Here is a 25941-nt window from a genome sequence, read left to right as displayed (position 1 = left end):
AATAATAAGAAAAGTAGTCCAAGTGCCTGTAACTAAAAACTCACCTAAGCTAAAAAAAATTCTAACTTATCCCTATCAATTAAAAAGCAGAATGAAAACACAAACAAAAACCAAACTTTGAAATGCTTGTATCCTAATGCCAGAAGTCTAAGAAGTAAGATGGGAGAATTAGAATGTATAGCAGTGAATGATGACATAAACTTAATTGGCATCTCAGAGACATTGTGGAAGGAGGACAACCAATGGGACAGTGCTATACCGGGGTACAAATTATATCGCAATGACAGAGAGGAGCCACCCGGGAGGCGGTGTGGTGCTTTATGTCTGGGATGGCATAGAGTCTAACAGGATAAACATCCTGCATGAGACTAAATGCACAATTGAATCTTTATGGGTAGAAATCCCTTGTGAGTCGGGGAAGACTATAGTGATAGGAGTATACTACCATCCACCTGGTCAAGATGGTGAGACTGACAGTGAAATGCTAAGAGAAATTAGGGAAGCTAACCAAATTGGTAGTTCGGTAATAATGGGAGACTTCAGTTACCCCAATATTGACTGGGTAAATGTATCATCGGGACACGCTAGAGAGATACAGTTCCTGGATGAAATAAATGGTAGCTTTATGGAGCAATTGGTTTAGGAACCGACGAGAGAGGGAGCAATTTTAGATCTAATTCTCGGTGGAGCCCAGGATTTGGTGAGAGAGGTAACGGTGGTGGGGCTGCTTGGCAATAGTGATCATAATATGATCAAATTTGAATTAATGACTGGAAGGGGGACAGTAAGCAAATCCATGGCTCTCGTGCTAAACTTTCAAAAGGGAAACTTTGATAAAATGAGAAAAATAGAAAAAAACTGAAAGGAGCAACTACAAAGGTAAAAAGTGTGCAAGAGGCGCATGGTCATTGTTATAAAATACCATCCTAGAAGCACAGTCCAGATGTATTCCACACATTAAGAAAGGTGGAAAGAAGGCAAAACGATTTCCGGCATGGTTAAAAGGGAGGTGAAAGAAGCTATTTTAATCAAAAGATCTTCATTTAAAAATTGGAAGAAGGATCCAATAGAAGAAAATAGGATAATGCATAAACGTTGGCAAGTTAAATGTAAGACATTGATAAGTCAGGCTAAGAGAGAATTTGAAAAGAAGGTGCCCGTAGAGGCAAAAACTCACAGTAAAAACTTTTTAAAATATATCCGAAGCAGAAAGCCTGTGAGGGAGTCAGTTGGACCGTTAGATGATCGAGGGGTTAAAGGGGCACTTAGAGAAGATAAGGCCATCGCGGAAAGATTAAATGATTTCTTTGCTTCGGTGTTTACTGAAGAGGATGTTGGGGAGGTACCCGTACTGGAAAAGGTTTTCATGGGTAATGATTCAGATGGACTGAACCAAATCACGGTGAACCTAGAAGATGTGGTAGACCTGATTGACAAACTGAAGAGTAGTAAATCACCTGGACTGGATGGTATACACCCCAGAGTTCTGAAGGAACTAAAAAATGAAATTTCAGACCTATTAGTAAAAATTTGTAACCTATCATTAAAATCATCCATTGTACCTGAAGACTGGAGGATAGCTAATGTAACCCCAATATTTAAAAAGGGCTCCAGGAGCTCCCTCAGTATCCTGGGATGTACCTCCTCTGGCCCAATGGCCTTGTCCACTTTCAGTTTTCCTAGCTATTCCCATACATTCTCTTCTGTAAACGGAGTTTTGTCTACTCCATTCCCATCCACAGTCTTGTCAACTAGCGACAGTCCTTCTCCAGGGACTTCTTTAGTGAACACCGAACTGAAGTATTTAATATTTCAGCCATATCTTCGTCTCTCTCCTCATATTGATCACTGTGACCTTTCAATTTCATTATACCACTTCGGACCTTTCTCTGATGTAGCTAAAAAATGTTTTGTCACCTTGCTTTACCTCTTTGGCAATCTGTGCTTCCGCCTGACTTTTTTGCTTTCTTGATTTCTTTCTTCGGCTCCCTCAGTTTCACCAGATATTCTTCCGTGTTCCTCTTTTTGGGATCTTTTATATTTCTTAAGCGCTATTCTTTTTGCTTTTATTTTATCAGCCACCTCCTTCGAGAACCAGATCAGTTTCTTATTTCTCTTGCTTTTGTTTATTTTTCTAGCGTATAGATTAGTTGCCTTTATAATTGCTCCTTTTAGTTTGGCCCACTGTTGTTCCACCTCTCTCATTTTCTCCCAATCTTCTAGTTCTACCTCCAGGTATGACCCCATGTTGAGAAAGTCCATATTTTTGAAATTCAAAACTCGGGTCTTCATGTGACTTTTCCGTATCCTATTTGGATATCAAACCATACCGTTTGATGATCACTGGTGCTGAGGTGGGCACCCACCCGGACATTAGAGATATTATCCCTGTTAGTGAGCATTAGTTCAAGTATAACTCCCTCCCTCGTGGGTTCCATTACCATTTTTTGAACAGAGCTTCTTGCAGCACATCCACTTCTTTTTACTTCTGGTAGTTTCCACAGAAAGAATTATCACATCTACATCCAGCAGATTAAAATCTCCAACAATCAACATGTTCAACATGTCTCCTTTCTTTCCTACCTTTTGGATGTCTTCGACCAAATCTCTGTCTAGTTTTTCTAGTTGAGTTGGAGGCCTATAAACAACCTCAGTAAAAAAGGATGTACCATCATCTTTTTTTAGGGTGGCCCATAATGCTTCTTCTCTATCCCACCTTCCTTGCAGTTCAGTTGCTTGGATACTGTTTTTGTCATAAAGAGCTACTCCTCCCCATTTTCTGTCTTTTCTGTCCTTCCTTAACAAGTTATAGCCCTATATGGCCATTTCCCAGCTATGAGAATCTGTGAACCATGTCTCCGTAACAGCAACAGTGTCCAAATCCACCTCCACCTCCACCATTAGGGCCTGCAGGTCTGGGATTTTATTGTCCAAGCTACGAGCATTTGTAGTCATAGCTTTCCAATTTTTTTCCCTTGACTTGTTGTACTTCCTGGACATCTTTACTTGTTGTTTTTGTTATTTTCTCCTCCCACTTCCTGTATTGCTTGGGGGTGACATGTTAATTTCATTGGCCATCTCCTGCCACCCCCATTCTTTAGTTTAAATGTCTGTTTATATATGATCTGAATTTCTCACTTAGTATCCTCCTTGCTGCTACAGACAGATGTAGGCCATTCTTTCCATATAGCCTTTTACTGCTCCATATAAGACCCCAGCCTCCAATGTATCCAAAACCATTTTCTGTATACCAGATTTTTAGCCAGGAATTAAAATTATCTATATGGCATAGCTTGTAGATCAAAATATGATTCATTTGACACAACTTCAGAAATATTAACCATTGCCATTGAGACAAGGAGATTAGCATAGCCCAGGGCTCCCTGTCTAGGGAAGATGCACAAGAAGAATTGGCAAATGCACCATGTACTGGAGACATTACTTTCTGACATTAGTGTCAATGGACCAGTCTTTCCAAAGAAGATATTCAGCATCCTTTCAGATGACAATATTATTATTTTTCAAGGAGAAGATACAGTCCTTATCCATATTATAGACAGTGCCTTGTCTTCATACAACAATACCACCAACTGCAGCAGCAGCATCAACAACAAACCAGGTCTTGAGTTAGGGATAAGTCTCAACAGAGGCAATCTAAACAGCTTCCTCAAAGGCTTAGTTCATTTAGCCAAAAAACATCACCCATATCAGGAGTTCAAGTGGGGGAAAGACTTCAGTTTTTTCAATCACAATGGAACCTCATCACCAAAGGCAAATGGGTTCTCAAGGTCATAACCCAAGTTACAACAAGCATCATATCTTCAGTACAGTCTTCCTCTAAGGAAAAGGTGTTCTCAGCATTGGACTTTCTCAAGGTGCTCAGCCTTAAGTCTTCCAATGGTAACATGGAATAGACTTAGTTTTTGGGTACTTGCCAGGTTCTTATGGCCTGGATTGACCACTGTTGGAAACAGGATGCTGGGCTTGATGGACCCTTGGTCTGACCCAGTATGGCATGTTCTTATGTTCTTAATGCCCAGGTGTGGCCAATGGTGAGATTCAAATCAGACTGTCCTAGGCTCTATGTTTTTATGGGCCCAGCACTCTCAGAACCTGCAGTACTATGTCCAAGTGATCACAGAACTGAGAGAGTTCTTTCACTGGTGTCTCTCCTGGAATAACCTGGAGGCTGGCCCGCCATTCAGCATACCATTTCTTTCAGTGGTTCTGATCGCAGATACTACTTTTTGGAAGTGGGGAGCCCAAACTCAAGGCCTATAGACCTCCAAGGGAGTTAAGTAACCATTAGTCTACTAGTGCTATAAGCTATAAAGCTGATCTTGTCAGCCTTCCAGCACTTGTTGTTCAATAGCTATGGATAACCAAGTGGTCATCTTTAAAATCAGCAAGCAAGGGGGGACAGCTACTACCCACTATGTCTAGAAGATGTCAGAATCAGGCAATGGGCTGTATTACATGCAGCTTTTTCTGAGAAACCTACCTAGCAGAAGCAGAGAACATACTACAGACCAGCTGAGCAGAGTGCTAGATTCATGTGAATGGTCTTGGAGTGACCAAATGACAGGAATGCCCCACAACAGGAAAGTTTGAGAGTTTTACTCAGGAAACTCCTCCCCATTCAGGTTGGCAGAAGATGTGTTCTTGTTATAGGGGGAGACAGACTTCCTATATACTTACCCACTAATACCATTAATATCATAAACTCTGGCCAAGTTAATGAAGCATTTGGAAATGCTAATTCTAATAGTCCCAGCCTGGCTCAGAAAAGAATGGCTCCCTCTGCACTTACAGCAATCTGCCATAATAAAGATTAATCTTCCTTCTTTTCCACCCCTGATCTCCCAACAGTTGGGTATGCTTCTTCATCTGAATATCACCATGCTGGCATTGACTGCATGGATATTGAAAGGAAAGTAATTCCTTCTCTTGGTTTCACAGAAAATATAGCCCAGACACTCCTATAGTTCAGGCAACAAGTCTACCAGAATCTCTTATGCCCATAAATGGAAGGAGTTTGTCAGCTGGTGTTTTAGCATTAACCTCTGACCTTTCTGATGTCCAGTTCAAAATCTTCTTAACTATTTACTTCATCTATCTAAATCAGGTCTTAAAATAAATTCCGTAAGAGTTCATCTTAGTGCTATTGCAGCTTACCACAACCTGGAGGAGGAGAAGATGGTGTTTTCTCTGTGCTTGGTTAAAAGCTTCATGAAGGATATGCTTTATGTGACACCCCTCCTCTAAAGTCATCCATCATGTCTGGAGGATAGATCCATAAATAATTACTTGTCTGGTAGACCTTGTTTTCTCTATCTCTTAATTCTTGTGGAGAGCAATATGAAACAAACTTTCATATTGGGATTTGTCAGGTATCTCCAGGCAACCCAGATTGCCAGTGTCAGAGACAGGATACTGGTCTCTATGAACCATTGGTCTGACCCACATCACCTTTTTTAGGTTCTTATGGGATTTTAATTTTGGCTCAATTTATATGACCACAATTCAAGCCTATTCACTTCTGTAGCCTAAAGTATCTAACTTTCGGGCTGATTCAGTAAAGTCTGCGGGAGAGCGGGCGAATGCCCGCTCCCGCTCTCCCGGTGCGCGCACAGGCCACTCGCCTGTGCGCGCGATTCAATATTTAAATGAGGCCCGGTGTTAGAAACGGGCAAAAGGAGGCGCTAGGGACACTAGCGCGTCCCTAGCACCTCCTTTTTGACAGGAGCGGTGGCTGTCAGTGGGTTTGACAGCCGGCACTCAATTTTGCCAGCGTTTGTTCTCGAGCCCACTGACAGCCGGACGCCGGCAAAATTGAGCGTCCGGTTTTCGACCCGACAGCCGCAGGCCCACTTCAAATTTTTTTTTTTTTACTTACTCTTCGGGACCTCCGACTTAATATCGCCATGATATTAAGTCGGAGGGTGCACAGAAAAGCAGTTTTTACTGCTTTTCTGTGCACTTTCCCAGTGCTGGAAGAAATTAGCGCCTACCTTTGGGTAGGCGCTAATTTCTGAATGTAAAATGTGCGGCTTGGCTGCGCATTTTACTTTCTGAATCGCGCGCGAATACCTAATAGGGCCATCAACATGCATTTGCATGTTGAGGGCGCTATTAGGTTCGGCTGGTTGGACGTGTGTTTTCCGCCCCTTACTGAATAAGGGGTAAGGGAAAACGTGCGTCCAATGGCAGGTTAACAGTGCGCTCCGTCAGAGTGCACTGTACTGTATCAGCCCGTTTGAAAATAGTCTTCTTGGTGACAGTCTTCTCCACCGGAGGAGTAAGAGAGCTCCAGGCATAGATAATTTACCCACTGTACAGAAAATATTTCAACAATAGAATGGTATTTTGTACTTATCTGAAATTTCTACTGAAGGTAGTTTGTTGCACTTGAACCAGTCCACTGTATTATTCTTCTTACATTTTTACCAAGGCCTCACAAACAGTAGCACTGCATACCTTGAACTGTAAAAGAGATTTATCCTTCTACCTAAGCAAAACCAGATGTTAGAAAGTCTTCACAACTCTTTGTGACTCTCAGTAGATCTGGGTTACCTGTCACCAAATGCATTATTGCTAATTTGATCTCAGATTGTATTTCTATTTCCTGTGAGAAAGCAGGCTTATCTTTTTACAGGGCAATGTCAAGGCCCATAAAGTTAGAGCCATGGCTTCCTCAAAGGCTCATCTGGAGTAAGCCTCTATGAAAGACATTCGCATTTGCAAAGGAAGCTCTGAGCTTACATTCTACTACTGTCTAGATGCTGACTCCTGAAGAATCGGCATCTTCTTTGCAATGCTACCAGACCATTCCAGACAAGTAGGTTATTCCTCCTCCCTTCCCCTCTGACAGCAGATGGAGACAGAGCAAAACTTTCTTTGCTGACTCAATCCTCCCCAAAGACTGGAGTAGTAGAAAACTTAGCCATTATTTCTATGTCTGTAGCAGGTGGTACAGAACTTGGGAGCAGCAGGGAAAGATAGACCTGAGGGACAAAGGACCTTGTTAGATTCTCTTTTCTTCAGGATCCTTTAGCTGAGACCTTCAGGGACGTCAGGCAATGGCCATTGTGCTGCTTCTCCTGCCACTGAGGAACCAACCCAGAAAAGGTGCTAGGTCCTCTCAGTTTACTCCTGAGCAACCTGAGTGATGAGAGAGACTGGCTGTGAGGGACAATTATATTGTTATAAGCGGGCTATAAACATTTTAAATAAAATAAATTTAGTTTAAAACAAAAAGTGAAGCAAGGAATGGCAGTATCCCTTTCCTTTGGGGCCGCTATGGGGAGGTTTTGAATATAGAAACATAGAAACATAGAAATGACGGCAGAAGAAGACCAACCGGTCCATCCAGTCTGCCCAGCAAGCTTCACACATTTGTTCTCATACTTAACTGTTTCTCTTGGCTCTTAGTAACCTTATGTTCTAATTCCCTTTTCACCCCCACCATTAATGTAGAGAGCAGTGCTGGAGCTGCTTCCAAGTGAAATATTAAGTTTGATTAGTTGGGTAAGCGGCAGCATAGCTCTCTGCCATGAAGCAGAGGGCAATGCTGGAAATGTGTGAAGTATCAGTTTTTCTTTTCCCCTGTCATTGAAGCAAGGAGTCATGTCGGACATGCACCGAAAGTGAAGAATGCCTTGAAAGTCACATTAACTATCATCAAATATTGAAAAGCCTAATAATTGGTAATACCTATAAGCCCATGAACCCATCCCTGTTTTTTTTTCTTTTTTTTCTTTTCTTTTTTAATTGGGAGATGGATGCCCTTCATCCTTCTACTCTGTGAAGGTGGACACCTACCACCGGCCACTGGCATCCCGCTCCGTTAATGCCTCTGTGGCTACTGCCGCTCCATGCAGTGTTTTACTACCTGCTCTTTATATGCGTCCTCTAGAACTGATGGATCCCATCCCTGGGTTTTTTTATTATTTATTTAATTGGGAGATGACAGCCCTCCATCCTTCCGCTCCGTGAAGGTGGACACCTACCACTGGCCACTGGCATCCCGCTCCGTGAATGCCTCTGTGGCTACTGCCGCTCTGTGCAGTATTTTACTACCTGCTCTTTATATGGACACCTACCACTGGCCACTGGCATCCCGCTCCGTGAATGCCTCTGTGGCTACTGCCGCTCCGTGCAGTATTTTACTACCTGCTCTTTATATGTGTCCTCTAGACCTGATGGATCCCATCCCTGTTTTGTTTTTTGTTTTTGTTTTTTATTTAATTGGGAGATGACAGCCCTACATCCTTCCGCTCCATGAAGGTGGACACCTACCACTGGCCACTGGCATCCCGCTCCGTGAATGCCTCTGTGGCATTCACGGAATAGACTGGTTATTTTTTCTCTACCTTTCTGAGAAATGTCCTTTGAGAAGACTTAAGTGCATTCTATACCAGACTGAAAGGGTATAGGCTGCAGCAAGTTTTTTGTGTTTGGTGTGTATGGTTGGAAATGAAAGGGGACCTGTTTCATTTCTGGGGAATTCAGGAACACAGTACTTCCAGAGAGAGGATGGTGCTCGGGATTCCCCTTATGTAGCCAAGATGGAGGCATTTGGGAAAAGGTTGTGCAGTCGCATCTTGCACCAGCAGGAAAATCTCACATTTTGCAAATTGTCTTCATGTTGATATGAATTTACGAATGTTAGTGAATAAGTAATTAAAATGTTGGCAGTATTTAAATGTTCACCATGCCCCCAGTTACCATCCCTATATGTTTGTGTGTGTATGGGAGGGGGAGCATGGTAACAAAGGAATCCAAGCAATAAGAACCCATAATAGAAAATGATTCCTTACATGTAGTGTGTGTGGAAGGAGTTTTAGTGAATGTAAACACTTGATGATGGAACTGCAGCTTATAAACATAGATTATACATAGACCTTGGATAGCCCAGCTGTTGATATTACAGAGCAGACCCAATGATCATCCAATGATCTGTTCAATAACTGTGTTGTACTGTGCAGCTCTGGTTGGCATAAAATTTGTGAAGAAAGAGAAGCCAAAATATGTGAGAGCATAGACCATTAAAAGCCTGGGCTTTACTTTCTGTATTTACTTCTTGCAGGTTATATATTACTGTGGATGAACCTGACCTTGCCATCACCATGTTTAAAAAACATAAGATGTATGATGACATGATACGCCTGGTAGCAAAATATCACAAAGATCTGCTCAGTGACACTCATCTACACCTGGGAAAGGTAATACACTGGCAGTTTTGGTGGCTGAGTGTCATAAGCCCATTTTAGATATCTGAGAAGTATGTGGAGGCCAGTACTTGGAATAATAGGAAGTACTGCAGATCACAGTGCAGATGTATTGGCAAAGCTCTATTAAAGGCTCATTCCTTGTCCTTCTGCTCCACCAGTCAAGAACATTTGGTTTAGTCCCCTCATTCGGCAGTTAGAGGTAGATTTGGTTTTTTTTATAATATCACCTGTATGTGTGTCGTGCATGGAATCAGATTTAGCCAGTGTTCTCTGCCTCCAGCCATTGGATGGTCGGTTTTTGACAAGCTTTGATCCGTTTTTTTAATTGAAGAGAATTTTTATGGCTATTTCATGGTTGTGATACAGCACTTAAACTATTTTTTAGTCAAAATTATCTTAAGAGCCAAGTTCCTGTAGATTGTTCTCTGCAGTGAAGTGAGCGGGACAGCAACGCAGCTGGCTACCCATCTTATGAGGTTTGTTTTCTCTGTGAGAGCATTAAATGTGTAGTTTGAGCAGGCTTTTTTTTTTTTTTTAAAGGACCATCTGCTTACTCCCCTAGCTGAAATGCTTGTGGAGGCCAAGCTTCTGCAATTGTTAAGCCTTGCAGTGAAGCATACCATAGGCATTTTGAAAGCTCACTACCTCTTGTCAGAACTCTAAGCAAGCTCATTAATTCAAGGGCTCCATCTCTTTAATGTGGTAATAGGTTGAACAATAAAAAAAATAGTTGACAAGGAGAGGAGGTAACATTTTTTTTATTATTCAAATTGCCTTTAATCTATTTAAAGGCAGAAAAAGAATCAGAGATTTTAGTTGGCTAAGGTAAAACAGGCTATGATTAAAATTTAAAAAAAACTGGAAATAGATACTTTCAGTTTGTATTGAAAGTGTTTTTCTAAGGCTAGGAGAGATTTTCTAAGGATTACCATGTGCTAGCTCGCATATCTGAGTACAGCGGTTGATGTGCTCTCTGTGACTGTTAAAAGGCAGCAGCGTCTGACAGTACATAATGTTCAACTTGCAAACACACAGGCCGATTCAGTAAAAGTCGTGGGCGAGCGCAGGCCACTCTCCTGTGCGCGCGATTCGGTATTTAAATGAGGGCCCGAGGTAAAAAGAGCGGCGGCTGTCAGCAAGTTTGACAGCTGTCGCTAAATTTTGCCAGCGTCAGTTCTCAAACCCGCTGACAGCCACGGGTTCGGAAACCGGACGCCGGCAAAATTGAGCTTCCGGTTTTCAAGCCGCAGGCCGATTTTACATTTTTTATTTATTTTTTTTAATTATATTTTACTTTTGGGACCTCCAACTTAATATCGCCATGATATTAAGTCGGAGGGTGTACAGAAAAGCAGTTTTTACTGCTTTTCTGTATACTTTCCCGGTGCCGAGAGAAATTAACGCCTACCTTTGGGTAGGCGCTAATTTCTGAAAGTAAAATGTGCGGCTTGGCTGCACATTTTGCTTACTGAATCATGCGGGAATAATTAATAGGGCCATCAACATGCATTTGCATGTTGCGGGCGCTATTGGTTTCAGGGGGGGGGGGTTGGACGCGCGTTTTCGACCCCTTACTGAATAAGGGGTAGAGGTAGCGCGTCGAAAACGCGTGTCCAAATGCAGGCTAACAGTGCGCTCCAAGAAGCCTAAACAAAGGCTTTCAACCTTTAAAGAAAGAGATAAATAAATAGTGAAATGTCATGCAGCAGAAATATAGGAATCTAGTAACAGGCCATATTGAGAGGGAATAGTAATGTCCCTCAAACAATAGTCTCTCCCTCTGTAGATGAGGAGAAGGTAGTAAAAATAAATAAATAAATAAACCATCTGTTTCACTAAGAGGACATGTAGGTATGAAAATTCTGCCAAATGGGGTTCTGTTCTAAGAAAAACCTAAAAGGCATCCATAGCCTTTCCACTCTGTGCAGACCTGAAGATTAAACTCTTTTCAGAATAGATCTTCACCGAAACCAGCTTTAGATGTATAATACTATTTTCAAGGTTAGCTCTTCTAAACTTAGTGGTCAAATATCATCTGTTTCAGAAGACACAGGTTAATGCCAGATTCTCTCCACTGAGCAGGAAATCATCTATTACTGTGGAAGGAGGTGCTACATGTAAGGAATTATGCTTCACATTTTTTTTTTCAACAATCTGTGTGGATGGCACAGTAGTGTGGCAAGAGCCTTATTAAGCAGAAATCAGCAGCTTTTTGATGGAGATCAGATGGCTCGGTTTGAATCCACAACTGCTTATCATTCTGACAAGGTGGATGAATTTACCGGTAGTTCTTCAAGATCAGTAGTGCGTTAGGAGCTAGAAGGCTTCTATGACTCTGGCATTAGGCTGCTGCTGCTGGTTGTTGTTTCAAATTGCATCTCTGCAAAATGTCTTGCAATGAATTTATTTGGTGAGTTACATGAAGTCTCTATGGTCTAGATGAATCAAAACCACAGAGACTTCCTGAGGATAGGTCAGATTTTTGGATTTTACAGAGGATGCCAGAAAAGCTAGAACAAATGCTTTACAAAGAGTGGATCCACATTATTTAAAATGTTTATGCACTAGAGTTTGTTTCCCCAACACATTCATGGTTTTTCCATTTATATCACTAGTGAAGATTATTGCTGTACTGACAAGAGTAAACAAATTAATAAAGTTAAGTATTGTGTTTTGCTCCATTTCAAAATCAAGAGCAAAGATGTTAATCATTATACTTTTAAATTGCAAAAGTTATTAAAAAAAAAAGGGATTGACCCTTACAGACCAATTCTGGACTTCATAAGGGTCAACAAATGCTTTCGTTACTCTTATTTTCGATTGGAATATCTTCATTCATGTAATTTTGTCAGTAAGAAAAGGCAGGTATCAGACTTTGCTAGACCTATCAGAGAAATTATTTGAAATAGACTAAAACACTGAATGCTAAGTTTCCATTAAAAGATATGGAGTCAGCAATCTTATTTCGCTCTCCTTATAAATTCAGAATTGAATTTGCATAGTTTTTGTCTTTGGAGTCACAAATAAAACCGATTGCTATGGACATAATTTTCAAAAGCATTTACATGATTTAATGCTGGGCTTTACACATGTAAAAACACTTTAGCCATGGAAGTGGGCTTTTAAAAATTGCTACAACATATGCCCTTGATTTGTTCATAAGGTTTTTGCCTGCATTAGGTGTGAAAAATACTACAATAGTATGTTACATTTACATGCATAACTCTTTTAAAAAATTCACCTGAAAATAATGGTAAGTTTTCTGTTTGTGGACAAACTCCTTGAATGTGCAGAGGGATATATCACTGGAGTATCGAGACTGGAAATTAAAAGACAGTTCCCTGTACATACCCGGATCATTCCAGACTCCTGGTTTATGCATCCATGCCAGCAGATGGAGACACAGAAAGTTTAACTGACACTGCTTGATAAGCACTAGTGCCACCTGCAGTTCCTCAGTATTTCTCTGTCTCCAGCAGATGGTGGCTGGTGCATTCACCTGCAGTTTCTGGTGATTTTTCGGTCTTTTTCTGTTTCTGTTTCTTTTTCTCAGGAGCATTTCTCCCAGGGGTCGGGTTCTCTGGGGGAACCCTTCCCTGTTTGGTTGAGGTGGATGAGCTGGAGGTTGGTGACCTTTTTGTACGCTCGATCCTGCTCCCATCCGTGAGGTGCAAGTCTGGTGGTCCAGATCCCTCCCTTCATGAGGCTGCCTAGGTGGCTTTTCAGCTCGGGGCAGCTGCTTTTTGTTTTTAGGGCGCTCTGTCCTAGCTTTCAGGCTGAGCTGAAGCTGGACAGTTCCCTTTGGCCTTAGGAGAGCAGAGGCTCTGTTATTTTTGTAAAGTTAAAAAAAAAAAAAAACAACAAAAAACTGTTTCAACAGGAAGCAGCTGCAGCAGGGCGAGCCTCTCCCGGGCTCTACGGGCGGCGTTTTCGCTATCGGGGTGGCGTTTTTCGGGGGATGGTCTTGCTGGACTCCATATTCGCGGTTGGGCCTGCCGCAATTCCTGCCCACCTCAGCCTTCTCTCTCTCTTCTCTTCATATAGGCAACTGCTCTATATGTTAGAAATGTAAAGAAAAGCAAAAGAAAAATGAAACCTATCTGGTTCTCAAAGGAGGTGGCTGACAAAATTAAAGCTAAAAGAACTGCATACAAGAAATACAAAAGATCCCAAAGGAAGGAGCACAAAGAAGAATATTTGTATCAACTGAGGGAGACAAAGAAATTAATCAAGTTGGCAAAAAGTCAAGCGGAAGAGAGGATTGCCAAGGAGATAAAATATGGTGACAAAACATTTTTCAGATACATCAGCGAAAAGAGAAAGGTCCAAAGTGGTATAGTGAAATTGAAAGGTGGAAATGATCAATGTGTGGAGGGAGACGAAGAAATGGCAGAAATATTAAACGAATACTTCAGCTCTGTGTTCACTAAAGAAGATCCTGGAGAAGGACCATCTCTACACAACAAGAAACTGGAGGGAAGCGGAACAGAGGAAAATCCATTTACAGTAGATAATGTATGGGAAGAGCTAAAGAATCTGAAAGTGGACAAAGCCATGGGGCCTGATGGGATTCATCCAAGGATATTGAGGGAGCTCAGAGATGTGCTGGCGGGACCGCTGTGCAACCTGTTCAATAGATCCCTAGAAACGGGTGTGGTGCCGAGTGATTGGAGAAGAGCGGTGGTGGTCCCACTTCACAAGAGTGGGAACAGAGAGGAGGCTGGTAACTACAGACCGGTTAGCCTCACTTCAGTGGTGGGAAAAGTAATGGAGTCACTGTTGAAAGAGAGAATAGTGAACTATCTACAGTCCGGAGAATTGATGGACCAGAGGCAGCATGGATTCACCAGAGGAAGATCCTGTCAGACAAATCTGATTGACTTTTTTGACTGGGTAACCAAGGAATTGGATAGAGGAAGAGCGCTCGATATCATATACTTGGATTTCAGCAAAGCTTTTGATACGGTTCCGCACAGGAGACTGGTGAATAAAACGAGAAGCTTGGGAGTGAGTGCCGAGGTGGTGACCTGGATTGCAAATTGGTTGACGGACAGAAGACAATGTGTGATGGTAAATGGAACCTTCTCTGAAGAGAGAGCGGTTTTAAGTGGTGTACCGCAAGGATCGGTGTTGGGACCGGTCCTGTTCAATATCTTTGTGAGCGACATTGCGGACGGGATAGAAGGTAAGGTTTGTCTTTTTGCGGATGACACTAAGATCTGCAACAGAGTGGACACGCCGGAAGGAGTGGAGAGAATGAGACGGGATCTAAGGAAACTGGAAGAGTGGTCGAAGATATGGCAGCTGAGATTCAATGCCAAGAAGTGCAAAGTCATGCATATGGGGAGTGGAAATCCAAATGAACTGTATTCGATGGGGGGGGAAAGGCTGATGTGCACGGAGCAGGAGAGGGACCTTGGGGTGATGGTGTCTAATGATCTGAAGTCGGCGAAACAATGCGACAAGGCGATAGCTAAAGCCAGAAGAATGCTGGGCTGCATAGAGAGAGGAATATCGAGTAAGAAAAGGGAAGTGATTATTCCCTTGTACAGGTCCTTGGTGAGGCCTCACCTGGAGTACTGTGTTCAGTTCTGGAGACCGTACCTTCAAAAAGACAAAGACAAGATGGAGGCGGTACAGAGAAGGGCGACCAGGAAGGTGGAGGATCTTCATCGGATGACGTACAAGGAGAGATTGAAGAATCTAAATATGTACACCCTGGAGGAAAGGAGGAGCAGAGGTGATATGATACAGACTTTCAGATACTTGAAAGGTGGTAATGATCAAAAGACAACGACAAACCTTTTCCAAAGGAAAAAAATCAGCAGAACCAGGGGTCACGATTTGAAGCTCCAGGGAGGAAGATTCAGAACCAATGTCAGGAAGTATTTCTTCACGGAGAGGGTGGTGGATGCCTGGAATGCCCTTCCGGAGGATGTGGTGAAGACCAGAACTGTGAAGGACTTCAAAGGGGCATGGGATAAACACTGTGGATCCATAAAGTCAAGAGGCTGCCAATGAAGAGTGGGTGACTCGCCAGAATGATGGCTACTGCCTGGAGTCAATACCCTTATTAAATAAACATACACAGGCTTGACTCCAACATCGCTCTAAGCTTCAACAGCAAGAGGAAATGTGGAAAAAAGGATTCACACTCACAAAGAGGGGAGTAGCTGGCTTGTTACGGCGGTTACTACCCCAAATCAAATAAGCCTGATACTTCACTTTCAATGCATATACAGCATAGTTCTCTGATTCAACGGCAGGGGAGAAGAAAAACTGATACTTCACACATCCAGCAGAGCTCTCTGCTTCAACGGCAGGGGAGAAGAAAAGAGGGTTCTCACTCACAAAGCGGGGAGTAGCTGGCTTGTTACGGCGGTTACTACCCCAAATCAAATGTGCCTGATACTTCTCTTTCGATGCACATCCAGCATGGCTCTCTGCTTCAACGGCATGGGAGAAGACTTATACGTCACGCATATCCAGCATAGCTCCCTGCTTCAACGGCAGGGGAGAAGAAAAACAACCAATAAGGGCTAATAACATAGTCTGGGTAAAACAAATAAGCATGGGTGCAGCTTGCTTATTGCGGCGGCTACTACCCCAAACTGATCAAGCTAGATATTTCACTTGGATGCAGCTCCATCACTGCTCTCTACATTAAAGGTGGGGGTGGAAGGGAAATAGAACCAAGAGCTAAGAGAAACAGATAAGTATGAGAGAAAATATGTGTGAAGCTTGCTGGGCAGACTAGATGGGCCATTTGGTCTTCTTCTGCCGTCATTTCTATGTTTCTATGTTTCTCGGCAAGTGTTTCGGGTGATGAGGGGCCTTTTCTTCCCCCTGCGAAACACCAGCACATCGGGCTTTCTTCCGCCACCCATAGGGTTGCTGTAGGGGACGGGGTTTCCCACGTCGGGTCTTCGGCCTCGGCCAGCACAGGAATAGCGGCCATTTTAGGTTCCCCGGCAGACTTGGCAATGCTTTCAGGTGGGCTGGGGGACTCCCCCCACGGCTTTCTCCAGTGCACCTGAGCCCTGTAGAGGGGCAGGGGAGCCTGGAAGATGTGCTGCTGGTGGATTTAGCTCGGTTGGGGGGCGCTGGGTAATTGAGAAGAGAGAGCTCTGATCCAACTCTTCACACATCCGCCATCTTGGCCCCATCCCACATATTCTTGGCTGGAGAAGCAGAAGGACAAGGAAAGGTAAATTAAGACTTACCTGATAATTTCCTTTTCTTTACTTCTGCTACCCCAGTCAAGAAGTCCACCCTGGGATGTCCAAGTTAGGCTACCTCTCAGGCCAATACAGAACGGTGCGCTCGGCCTGAGAGGTAGCCCAGTTTGCATATGTAAAGGGTAATTTTACTCTTCAAAAGCACTGGGAAATTGTACAGAAAAGCAGAAAAAACTGCTTTTCTGTACACCCTCCAACTTAATATCATGGCAATATTAAGTCGGAGGTACCAAATAAAAAAAAAAACAAAACTGCCCACCGGTCGGCAGGTTCAAAAACGGATGCTCAATTTTGCTGCGTCCATTTTCCAAACCCATGGCTGTCAGCAGGTTCGACAACCGACGCCGGTAAAATTAAGCGCCAGTTGTCGGACCCACTGACAGCCACCACTTCCGCTAATAAGGAGGCACTAGGGACGCACTAGCCTCCTTATTAGAGTGGGCTCTAATTTAAAAAAAATCACATGCCTAGGAGAGGTGCCTGGGCGTACGTCGGGAGAGCGGGCGCTCGCCTTGGAGCGTACCAGCTCTCCCGCATGTTTTATTGCATCGGCCTGTCTGTGAGAATGAGTTCTGATTGACTAAATTTTATAATAAAAGGAGGAAATGGTTTGAGGAGATTTTTCATTCCTCTAAGGATTTAAGACTAGATTTATTAGTTAAAAAGTGTGTCTCATAGTATAAATTGATAATTTATCTCAATGAAAGTAAAGTTGTTACATTATTGTGTTTTTGTTGAGATTAGGTCAAAATTTTAGATTTCAGTTTTAATATTTTTGTGCTGGCTAGTTGCTGTAGTTTAAATTTAGCTTTTGACAGTAGTATACTGGCTTTCTCCCAGGACAAGCAGGATGGTAGTCCTCACATGTGGGTGACGTCAGCAGACGGAGCCCTATCACAGAAACCTTTTCTGTCAAAGTTTCTAGAACGTTTGACTGGCACACTGAGCATGCCCAGCATGCCATAATCCCTGTAGCCACAGGGGTCTCCCTTCAGTCTCTTTTTTTCCACGCTGCAGTTTGCCTCGTGGTTAGGAGCTCTGTGAGATTTTTCTCACTACTTTTCCTCACGGAAAAAATTGAAGTTTTCTTCACAAAAAAGTTCCCTCAAAGGGGTCTCCCATCACGACATCCTTTTCTCGTCGCTCGGTGAGTAATTTCCACCATCTTTGGTCGGTTCCTGCTATCCTGTCCTCGGTTCCCGCAGGCCACCAACCGTTTTCGCGGCCCCTTTTTTTTCCACCATGGAGACAGTCTTTAGAAAATGCCTGGAGTGTCCGCGAACCATGTCGATTACTGACCAGCATGATGTCTGTGTGTTGTGCCTCGGCTCATCACACAATGTTTGTCGATGCCCTAGCTGTGCTCAAATGACCCCGAAGGGCAGGCGTGCCCGCCTGGACAAGATGGAGTCCCTTTTCAAGATAAAGCCAACTCCATCGATCACCTAGCCATCACTTGCAGGAACATCGACAAAATCCATTGATAAACCTCGCCGGGATCAGCAAGGCAGCGGTGACCGTCCATCACCGACAACATCCAGGGCATCGGCATTGTCCTCCTTGGTGCCGGAGAAAGACCGGACCGAGTACCGAGGGAAGCACCGGCACAGACGCGATCCCAAGCCCGGTGCCGGCACCAATACCGCATCGGCTTCGATGGCTATCGAGCCGATGGCGAAGAGGACACGGGTAGAGGAGCCTCCAACCTCCTCTGCACCCGAGACACCAAGGCGATCCCCACCAATATCGGTGCCGGATACTGATCCCCCACAGATTCCTGTGGAGGTGCCAGTAGCGCCTAGCCTGCCTCCCCCTGCAGCTGTGTTACCTATACCAGCTTCGAGGGAGGAGCTGGACATACTTGTCCGACAGGCGGTCCTCGATGCCCTCTGGAACCTTCATCCACCATTGATGCCGGCCCCCATACCAGCACAGACACCAGAGCCATCGTTCTTCACACCGTTGCTCGACCGCTTGGATACACTCATCGGTGCCCTTCCGACCCAACCTGGGCCATTGGTACCAAGACGACCTACTGAGTCTTCGAAACCCCCGATACCCATTCCGGGGTCCTCGGAGGATGAAGGTACGGACTCTAGTCCTCTTCCAGCTCCGCTTCCAACGATGCCGGAACCGGTTCCTGGTCCGACGGGGCTCGGGATCGAATCACCCACGGTTCCCTCCGATGCCATCGATGCCGCCTAAGGCTCCATCGGTGCCGCCGCATCCTCCATAGAGGCCTCCATCGATGCCTGTACGTCCTGGAGTATCAAGAATTTTCCCTCCCTCGGGCTCTCCGCCAGAGACCCCGCATGATCCATGGGAGGATGTTGACACTGACACTTCTATAGAGGACATACTCTCAGGCCATCTCCTCCAGAACACCTCTCCTTTGCTAATTTCATAAAGGAAATTCCAGAGACCATCCCTTTTGACCTAGTCACAGAAGAGGACACATGTCACAAGACATTGGAAGTCCTTCAATTTGTAGTTACCCCCAAAGAAATTATGGCCATTCCCGTCCACGAAGTACTCTTGGATCTGCAACATCGCCTATGGGAGCATCCTTGCATTGTCCAACCAGTTAATAGAAAGACAGATGCAACTTATCTGGTCCAGCATACTCCAGGGTTTCAGAAACCACAGCTACCCCACCAATCAGTGGTAGTGGAATCTGCGCAGAAGGCAAAAAGACTGTGCCCCCATTCTTCAGCTCCCCCTGGAAACGACCAACATTTCTTGAATGGTTTGGGTCGAAAGGTCTTTCAGGGTTCTATGTTAGTGTCACGTATAGCTGCCTATCAGTTATACATGACACAATACAGAGGAACCTGTGAAAACAGGTCCAAGGAATAGCGGACTCTCTCCCTCAGCAGCAAGAACACCTCACTGCCATTCTCCACAAAGGCCTTGAGGCAGGAAAACATGAAGTCAGAGCTGCATATGATTCCTTTGAGACGGCGTCTCGCTTATCAGCAACAGGAATCAGTGCCAGAAGATGGGCCTGGCTTAAGGCATCTGACTTGTGAACAGAAGTCCAGGACAAGCTCGCTGATCTCCCGTATACTGGAGATAATCTCTTTGGCAACAAGATACAAGACACAGTGGCTCAACTAAAAGATCTTCATGAGACCCTGCATCAGCTCTCCACAGTGACTGCCGAGACTCCCTCCTCTGCTGAAAACACCGCAAGAAGGGACCCGAGAAGACCCTTTTATCGTTCATGCAAATATTACATACCTACATCTCACATGAGACCAGCTAAACCACCTCAGAGATCACATCCACGGCAGGCCAAAATGTCCAGATCTCAGCCAGCCCTGCAAATGGGCCCAGCCTCTGGATTTTGAAATCTGTCCAGAAAACAGCAGCCACTCTACCAATCCAAGACCAGAATTGCCTGTAGGAGGGCAGCTACACCACTTTATCACCAACTGGCGCTGCATTACAACCGACCAATGAGTAATACTCATCCTAACCCACGAATACCCTCTAAATTTCCTCATGGTACCTTCTGATTCACCACCCAATCCACTGTGGATCAAAAGAGATCATGCAATCCTTCTAGAGTCAGAACTGTCCACCCTCCTGAGCGCCAGGGCTGTGGAGACTCTTCCCCTGGCACAGCAGGGCAAAGGGTTGTACTCCCGCTACTTTCTAATTCCAAAGAAATCAGGCGGCCTCCGACCCATCCTAGACCTCCGTAATCTCAACAAATTTCTACAAAAAGAAAAATTCAGGATGGTGTCCCTAGGCACCATGCTTCCCCTTCTACAACAAAGAGACTGGCTCTATTCTCTGGATCTTTAAGACACCTATGCGCCCATTCCCATATCCCGACATCACAAATATCTGCGCTTTATAGTGGGGCATCAACATTTAGAGTACCGGGTTCTGCCTTTCGGACTTGCCTCGGCACCCCGGGTGTTTACAAAATGCCTAGCAGTGGCTGCCGCCCATCTGCGCAAAAACAGCATACATGTGTTTCCTTACCTGAATGACTGGCTATTCAAGAGCCAATCCAAACAAGGAGCTCTCAACGCTCTACAGCTCATTATCAAGCTGCTACACTCGTTAGGGTTTCTCATCAATTACCAGAAATCCCACTTGATTCCATCTCACCTCCTTACCTTCTTCGGAGCAGATTTGGACACCACAGTCGCAAAGGCCTTCCTACCCAACAACCGTGCAGACATACTCTCCAAACTAGCTACATCTCTGCACACAAAGAAAACAGCTTCAGCCCTTCGATTCCTTACATTGCTGGGTCACATGGCTTCCACAGTACACGTCACACCTATGGCCAGGCTGGCCATGAGAATAACTCAATGGACTTTGAAATCTCAGTGGCTCCAAGCCACTCAACCTCTTTCATCCCAAGTCCATGTAACCCACCAGCTGCGTCTATCACTTCTCTGGTGGTCAAACAAAGCCAACTTGCTGACAGGTCTAGACTTCCAGCAACAGTTCCACAAGTAACCTTAACCACAGACGCATCTAACCTGGGTTGGGGAGTTCATGTGAACAATCTACAAACTAGGTACTTGGACACAGCTCGAAGCACGGTATCAAATTAACTTCCTAGAGCTTCGAGCTATATGTTATGCTCTATATGCGTTCAAGGACTGCCTTTCCTACAAGACTGTTCTCATACAAACAGACAACCCAGTTGCAATGTAGTACTTAAACAAGCAGAGAGGCACAGGCTCTTATCTCCTCTGCCAAGAAGCTGTGCAGATCTGGGCCTGGGCCCTTGCACACTCCATGCATCTCTGGGCCACTTATCTCGCAGGCATACAGAACATAGTAGCAGATCGCCTCAGTCGACAGTTCTATCTCCACGAGTGGTCTCTGGATCCTGTGGTAACGAGGAGAATCTTCCAGCGTTGGGGTCAACCAACAATTGACCTCTTAGCATCCAACCTGAATCACAAAGTGGACAGGTTCTGCTCCCTGCACAGGCAGAAAAACAATTTAACCATAGATGCCTTCCCTCGCCCCTGGTACCCAGGCCTCCTATACGCGTATCTCCCGATACTGCTGATAGCCAAAATTCTCGTGAAAATACAACAGGACAAAGGGTCACTGATACTCAAGCCCCACATTGGCCTCGACAAGTATGGTTTCCCATGCTTCTTGACCTCTCCATCCGAGAACCAATTCGCCTGGGCACAGCACCCAGTTTCATAACTCAGACCCATGGCATGTTACGCCACCCGAACCTTCAGATCCTGTCCCTCATAGCCTGGATGTTGAAAGCCTGATCCTACAACCGCTCAATCTTTCAACTAAGATTTCTCAAGTGCTTGTAGCTTCACGAAAGCCTTCCACATGAAAATCCTATCTTTCTAAGTGGAAACTATTTACCACGTGGTGCACGCAAAAAGGTATCGACCCCTTTTCCTGCACCACTCCATCTCTGTTAGACTACCTCTGGCACCTTTCAGACTCTGGTCTCCAGACTTCCTCACTACAGGGATAACTCAGTGCCATCTCAGCGTACTACAAGGAAGTAGGCAATGCCCCGATCACTGCGCAGCCCCTTGTGAGTCGGTTTATGAGGGGCCTTTTACAACTTAAGCCCCCTCTACGGCCACCAGTTACCGAATGGGACCTAAACGTAGTACTTACAAGGCTTATGCGTTCCCCGTTTGAGCCTTTGCACTCCTATGATGTTAAATTCCTTACATGGAAAGTTCTTTTCCTAGTAGCCATTACATCTGCCCGAAGGATTAGTGAGTTACAAGCACTTGTCACATACTCACCCTACACAAGGTTCCTCCATGACCAAGTGGTACTCTGTACTCACCCTAAATTCCTTCCTAAGGTGGTAACTGACTTTCTCCTGAATCAGTCTATAGTCTTACCTACCTTTTTCCCAAGGCCTCACCCTCACCAGGGCAAGAGAGTTTTACACATCTTGAACTGTAAACGTGCACTTGTATTTTACCTAGACTGCACTGCAGTCCATGGGAAATCCACCCAACTCTTTGTTTCTTTCGATAAAAACAAACAGGGAGTTGCAGTGGGCAAACAAACTCTCCAAATGGCTAGCAGACTGTATCAAATTCTGCTATGAAAAAGCAGGCCTTCCACTCCAGGGACGAGTGAAGGTGCACTCAGTAAAAGCCATGGCAACCTCAGTAGCATACTATTGTTCAGTACCGATTGCTGAGATCTGTAAAGCTGCAACATGGAGCTCTTTTCACACATTTCCAGCACATTACTGCCTGGAGAAGGAGGACGTCAAGACTCTGCCTTTCGCCAATCCGTCTTGAAGAACTTGTTCACAGTATAATTCCAACTCCTTCCACATCCATCTGTGATTTTCAGGCTGCCTCATTTTTCCCAACAGTACACCAGTTTTTGTGCCTCTTGCACAAGTTGTATGCTGTTGGTCCAAATAAATATGAGTCAGCCTGTAATAAGAACATAAGAACATGCCATTCTGGGTCAGACCAAGGGTCCATCAAGCCCAGCATCCTGTTTCCAACAGTGGCCAATCCAGGCCATAAGAACCTGCAAGTACCCAAAAACTAAGTCTATTCCATGTTACCGTTGCTAGTAATAGCAGTGGTTATTATCTAAGTCAACTTAATTAATAGCAGGTAATGGACTTCTTCTCCAAGAACTTATCCAATCCTTTTTTAAACACAGCTATACTAACTACACTAACCACATCTTCTGGCAATAAATTCCAGAGTTTAATTGTGCATTGAGTGAAAAAGAACTTTCTCCGATTAGTTTTAAAAGAACCACATGCTAACTTCTTGGAGTGCCCCCTAGTCTTTCTATTATCCGAAAGAGTAAAAAAACGATTCACATCTACCCGTTCTAGACCTCTAATCACCCACATGTGAGGACTACCATCCTGCTTGTCCTGGGAAAAAGCAGAGTTGCTTACCTGTAACAGGTGTTCTCCCAGGACAGCAGGATGTAGTCCTCACAAAACCCACCCACCACCCCGCGGAGTTGGGTCTGAATCCATTTTATTAGTTTATTTTTTCGCTCGCACTTTTTGCTACAAACGAGACTGAAGGGAGACCCCTGTGGCTACAGGGATTATGGCATGCTGGGCATGCTCAGTGTGCCAGTCAAAATTTCTAGAAACTTTGACAGAAAAGTCTTCCATGATAGGGCTCCATATTCTGACGTCACCCACATGTGAGGACTACATCCTGCTGTCCTGGGAGAACACCTGTTACAGGTAAGCAACTCTGCTATATCTGGTTCCATTCATGACACACATACAGGTAATGTCACCAAAAAACAACTCTGCCTCCAACTGCTGGATGAGGGGACTTAACCCACATATTTTTGACTGATGTAGCAGAAGTAAAGAAAAGGAAATTATCAGGTAAATCTTAATTTCTCCTTACCAGAAAAGAAGAGCAGTTATGCAGCACTGAAGTGCATTGGGAAAACTAGGTTCGGTCCTAATATTAGACTAATAGGGTGTACAGCAGCAGGTGAAGTCCAAGGTCCATCAATAGAGGTTTGCCCATGTATTAAAGCAACAGGCAGTCGTTCCATCCCCTTTATCATTATGTGTGCTACTCTTTGTACCTTTTCTAATTCTGCTATATCTTTTCTGAGATGTGGTGACCAGAATTCACAAAATACTTAAGGTGTGGTCCATGTGTGCATTTCTAGTCACCACATCTCAGAAAAGATATAGCAGAATTAGAAAAGGTACAGAGAATGGTAACCAAATGATAAAGGGGATAGAACAATTCCTCTGTGAGGAAAGGCTAAAGAAGTTAGGGTTCTTTAGCTTGTAGAAGAGACAGCTGAGGGGAGATATGATAGAGGTTTATAAAATGAGTATAGTCGAATAGGTAAACACGAATTGGTTGCTTATTCTTTCAAAAAATGCAATGAAGTTACTAGGTAATACATTTAATACAAATAATAGAAAACATTATTTTTACTCAACATATAATTAAACTTTGGAATTTGTTGCCAGAGGATGTGGTAAAAGCTCTTAGTGTTGCTGGACAAATTCCTGGAAGAAAAGTCCATAAACCATTATTAACGTGGACTTGGGGAAATGCCTGGGATAAGCAATATGAAATGTATCCACATTTTAGGATCCTGCCTGGTACTTGTGACCTGGATTGGCCACTGTTAAAAACAGGATACTGTGCTGGATGGATCTTGGAATTGACTCAGTAAAGCAAGCCTTATGCTTTCATGTATGTTCTAAGTCAAGATTTTGATGCTGTCCAAGACCCTGCACTGGGATATAAAGGGCTATTTCAGGTTAGTACAGATGTGCATTAGCAGTGTTTTATAGGGGACCTCTGTTTTGGAATAGCAAAGGGTGCTCCAAGACATTACTGAGATGTGTTTCTAGATCTGTTTGAAGAGCTCAGTACAGGTCAGGATTAGGGTGCATTGGTTAAATTGATCCTAGTGCCCCTTAACAATTCTCTCTTTTGTCTGTGATGCTACAGGAGCTGGAGGCTGAGGGACGATTTCGAGAAGCAGAATATCACTACCTGGAAGCCAAAGAATGGAAGGCAACAGTGAACATGTATCGTGTGACTGATATGTGGGAAGAAGCCTATCGGGTAAGGAGTTGGTTCTTCAATAAGTGAGCAACTAATGTGTAGGCATTCCCATTAACTCTTCATCTTCCTCATATGCACATCAGATACTATTGATAGGGCACTTGTGGCAAGGCGAGCATCAATACTAAGTTGAATGAACTTTTGAGACAAGAATGAGTTTGACTATCTTTTGCTTTTCTCACTCTTTGCCAGGTTGCTAAAGCCCATGGTGGCACAAATGCCCATAAACATGTTGCATACCTATGGGCAAAAAGCCTAGGAGGAGAGGCTGCTGTAAAACTTCTTAATAAGTTTGGTCTCCTGGAAACTGCCATTGACTATGCAGCTGATAACTGGTGAGTATATAACAGGTCCCTTTGGAAGCTGTAGGAATGTTAATGCTTTTGATATAGTGGATTAGAACTAGAAGTTATTAGGTTAAAGTTTAGCATATGGCAGAATAGTTTCAGAGATTACAAATACGGTAATAAGTGTTTGTGAGCATGCAGTATAATTATAAGTCTTTAATACTGATCCTTTTTACCACTTTCAGCTCCTTTGACTTTGCTTTCGAGTTGGCTCGGTTGTCGCTGAAACAGAAGATGCCAGAGATCCATCTGAAGTATGCTATATTCCTAGAAGATGAGGTAGCTGTCTATGCTTTCACCTACTGTTTGCCACCACTGCCAATCACTTACATGTTAATGCTTGGACTTTCACATTGCAGAGTGCACACACTCTTTGTATTCCACATGCCTACACTCTTGCTCATATTGCTTATCTATGCTTGTCTTCTCTCTGTACGACACATTTGTTTCCTACAAGTACCAATTTTTTCCATCCAAGTGCTCTCTCTGCACTTTACTCACTTCTACTTATTTGGTCTTGATCTAATTTATTTAAGAAGTATGCTTTTTC

The 25941-nt window shown here is 44.0% G+C and overlaps 1 protein-coding gene across 1 annotated transcript in view; it reads left to right on the top strand.

Annotated features, from left to right (window-relative positions):
• Positions 1 to 25941, top strand: part of IFT172 (intraflagellar transport 172) — a 649332-nt gene that overhangs the window by 378761 nt on the left and 244630 nt on the right. The window contains exons 28-31 of the mRNA XM_029596359.1: positions 9089 to 9224; positions 24928 to 25044; positions 25237 to 25379; positions 25577 to 25670. Coding sequence (XP_029452219.1) covers positions 9089 to 9224; positions 24928 to 25044; positions 25237 to 25379; positions 25577 to 25670 — 490 coding nt within the window. The remainder of the gene's footprint in view (positions 1 to 9088; positions 9225 to 24927; positions 25045 to 25236; positions 25380 to 25576; positions 25671 to 25941) is intronic.

Source organism: Rhinatrema bivittatum, chromosome 3 (genome assembly GCF_901001135.1).
Source record: "Rhinatrema bivittatum chromosome 3, aRhiBiv1.1, whole genome shotgun sequence".
Taxonomy (NCBI): domain Eukaryota; kingdom Metazoa; phylum Chordata; class Amphibia; order Gymnophiona; family Rhinatrematidae; genus Rhinatrema; species Rhinatrema bivittatum.
Note: the sequence above shows the minus strand (reverse complement) of the source record. Positions and strands in the feature narration are given on the sequence as shown.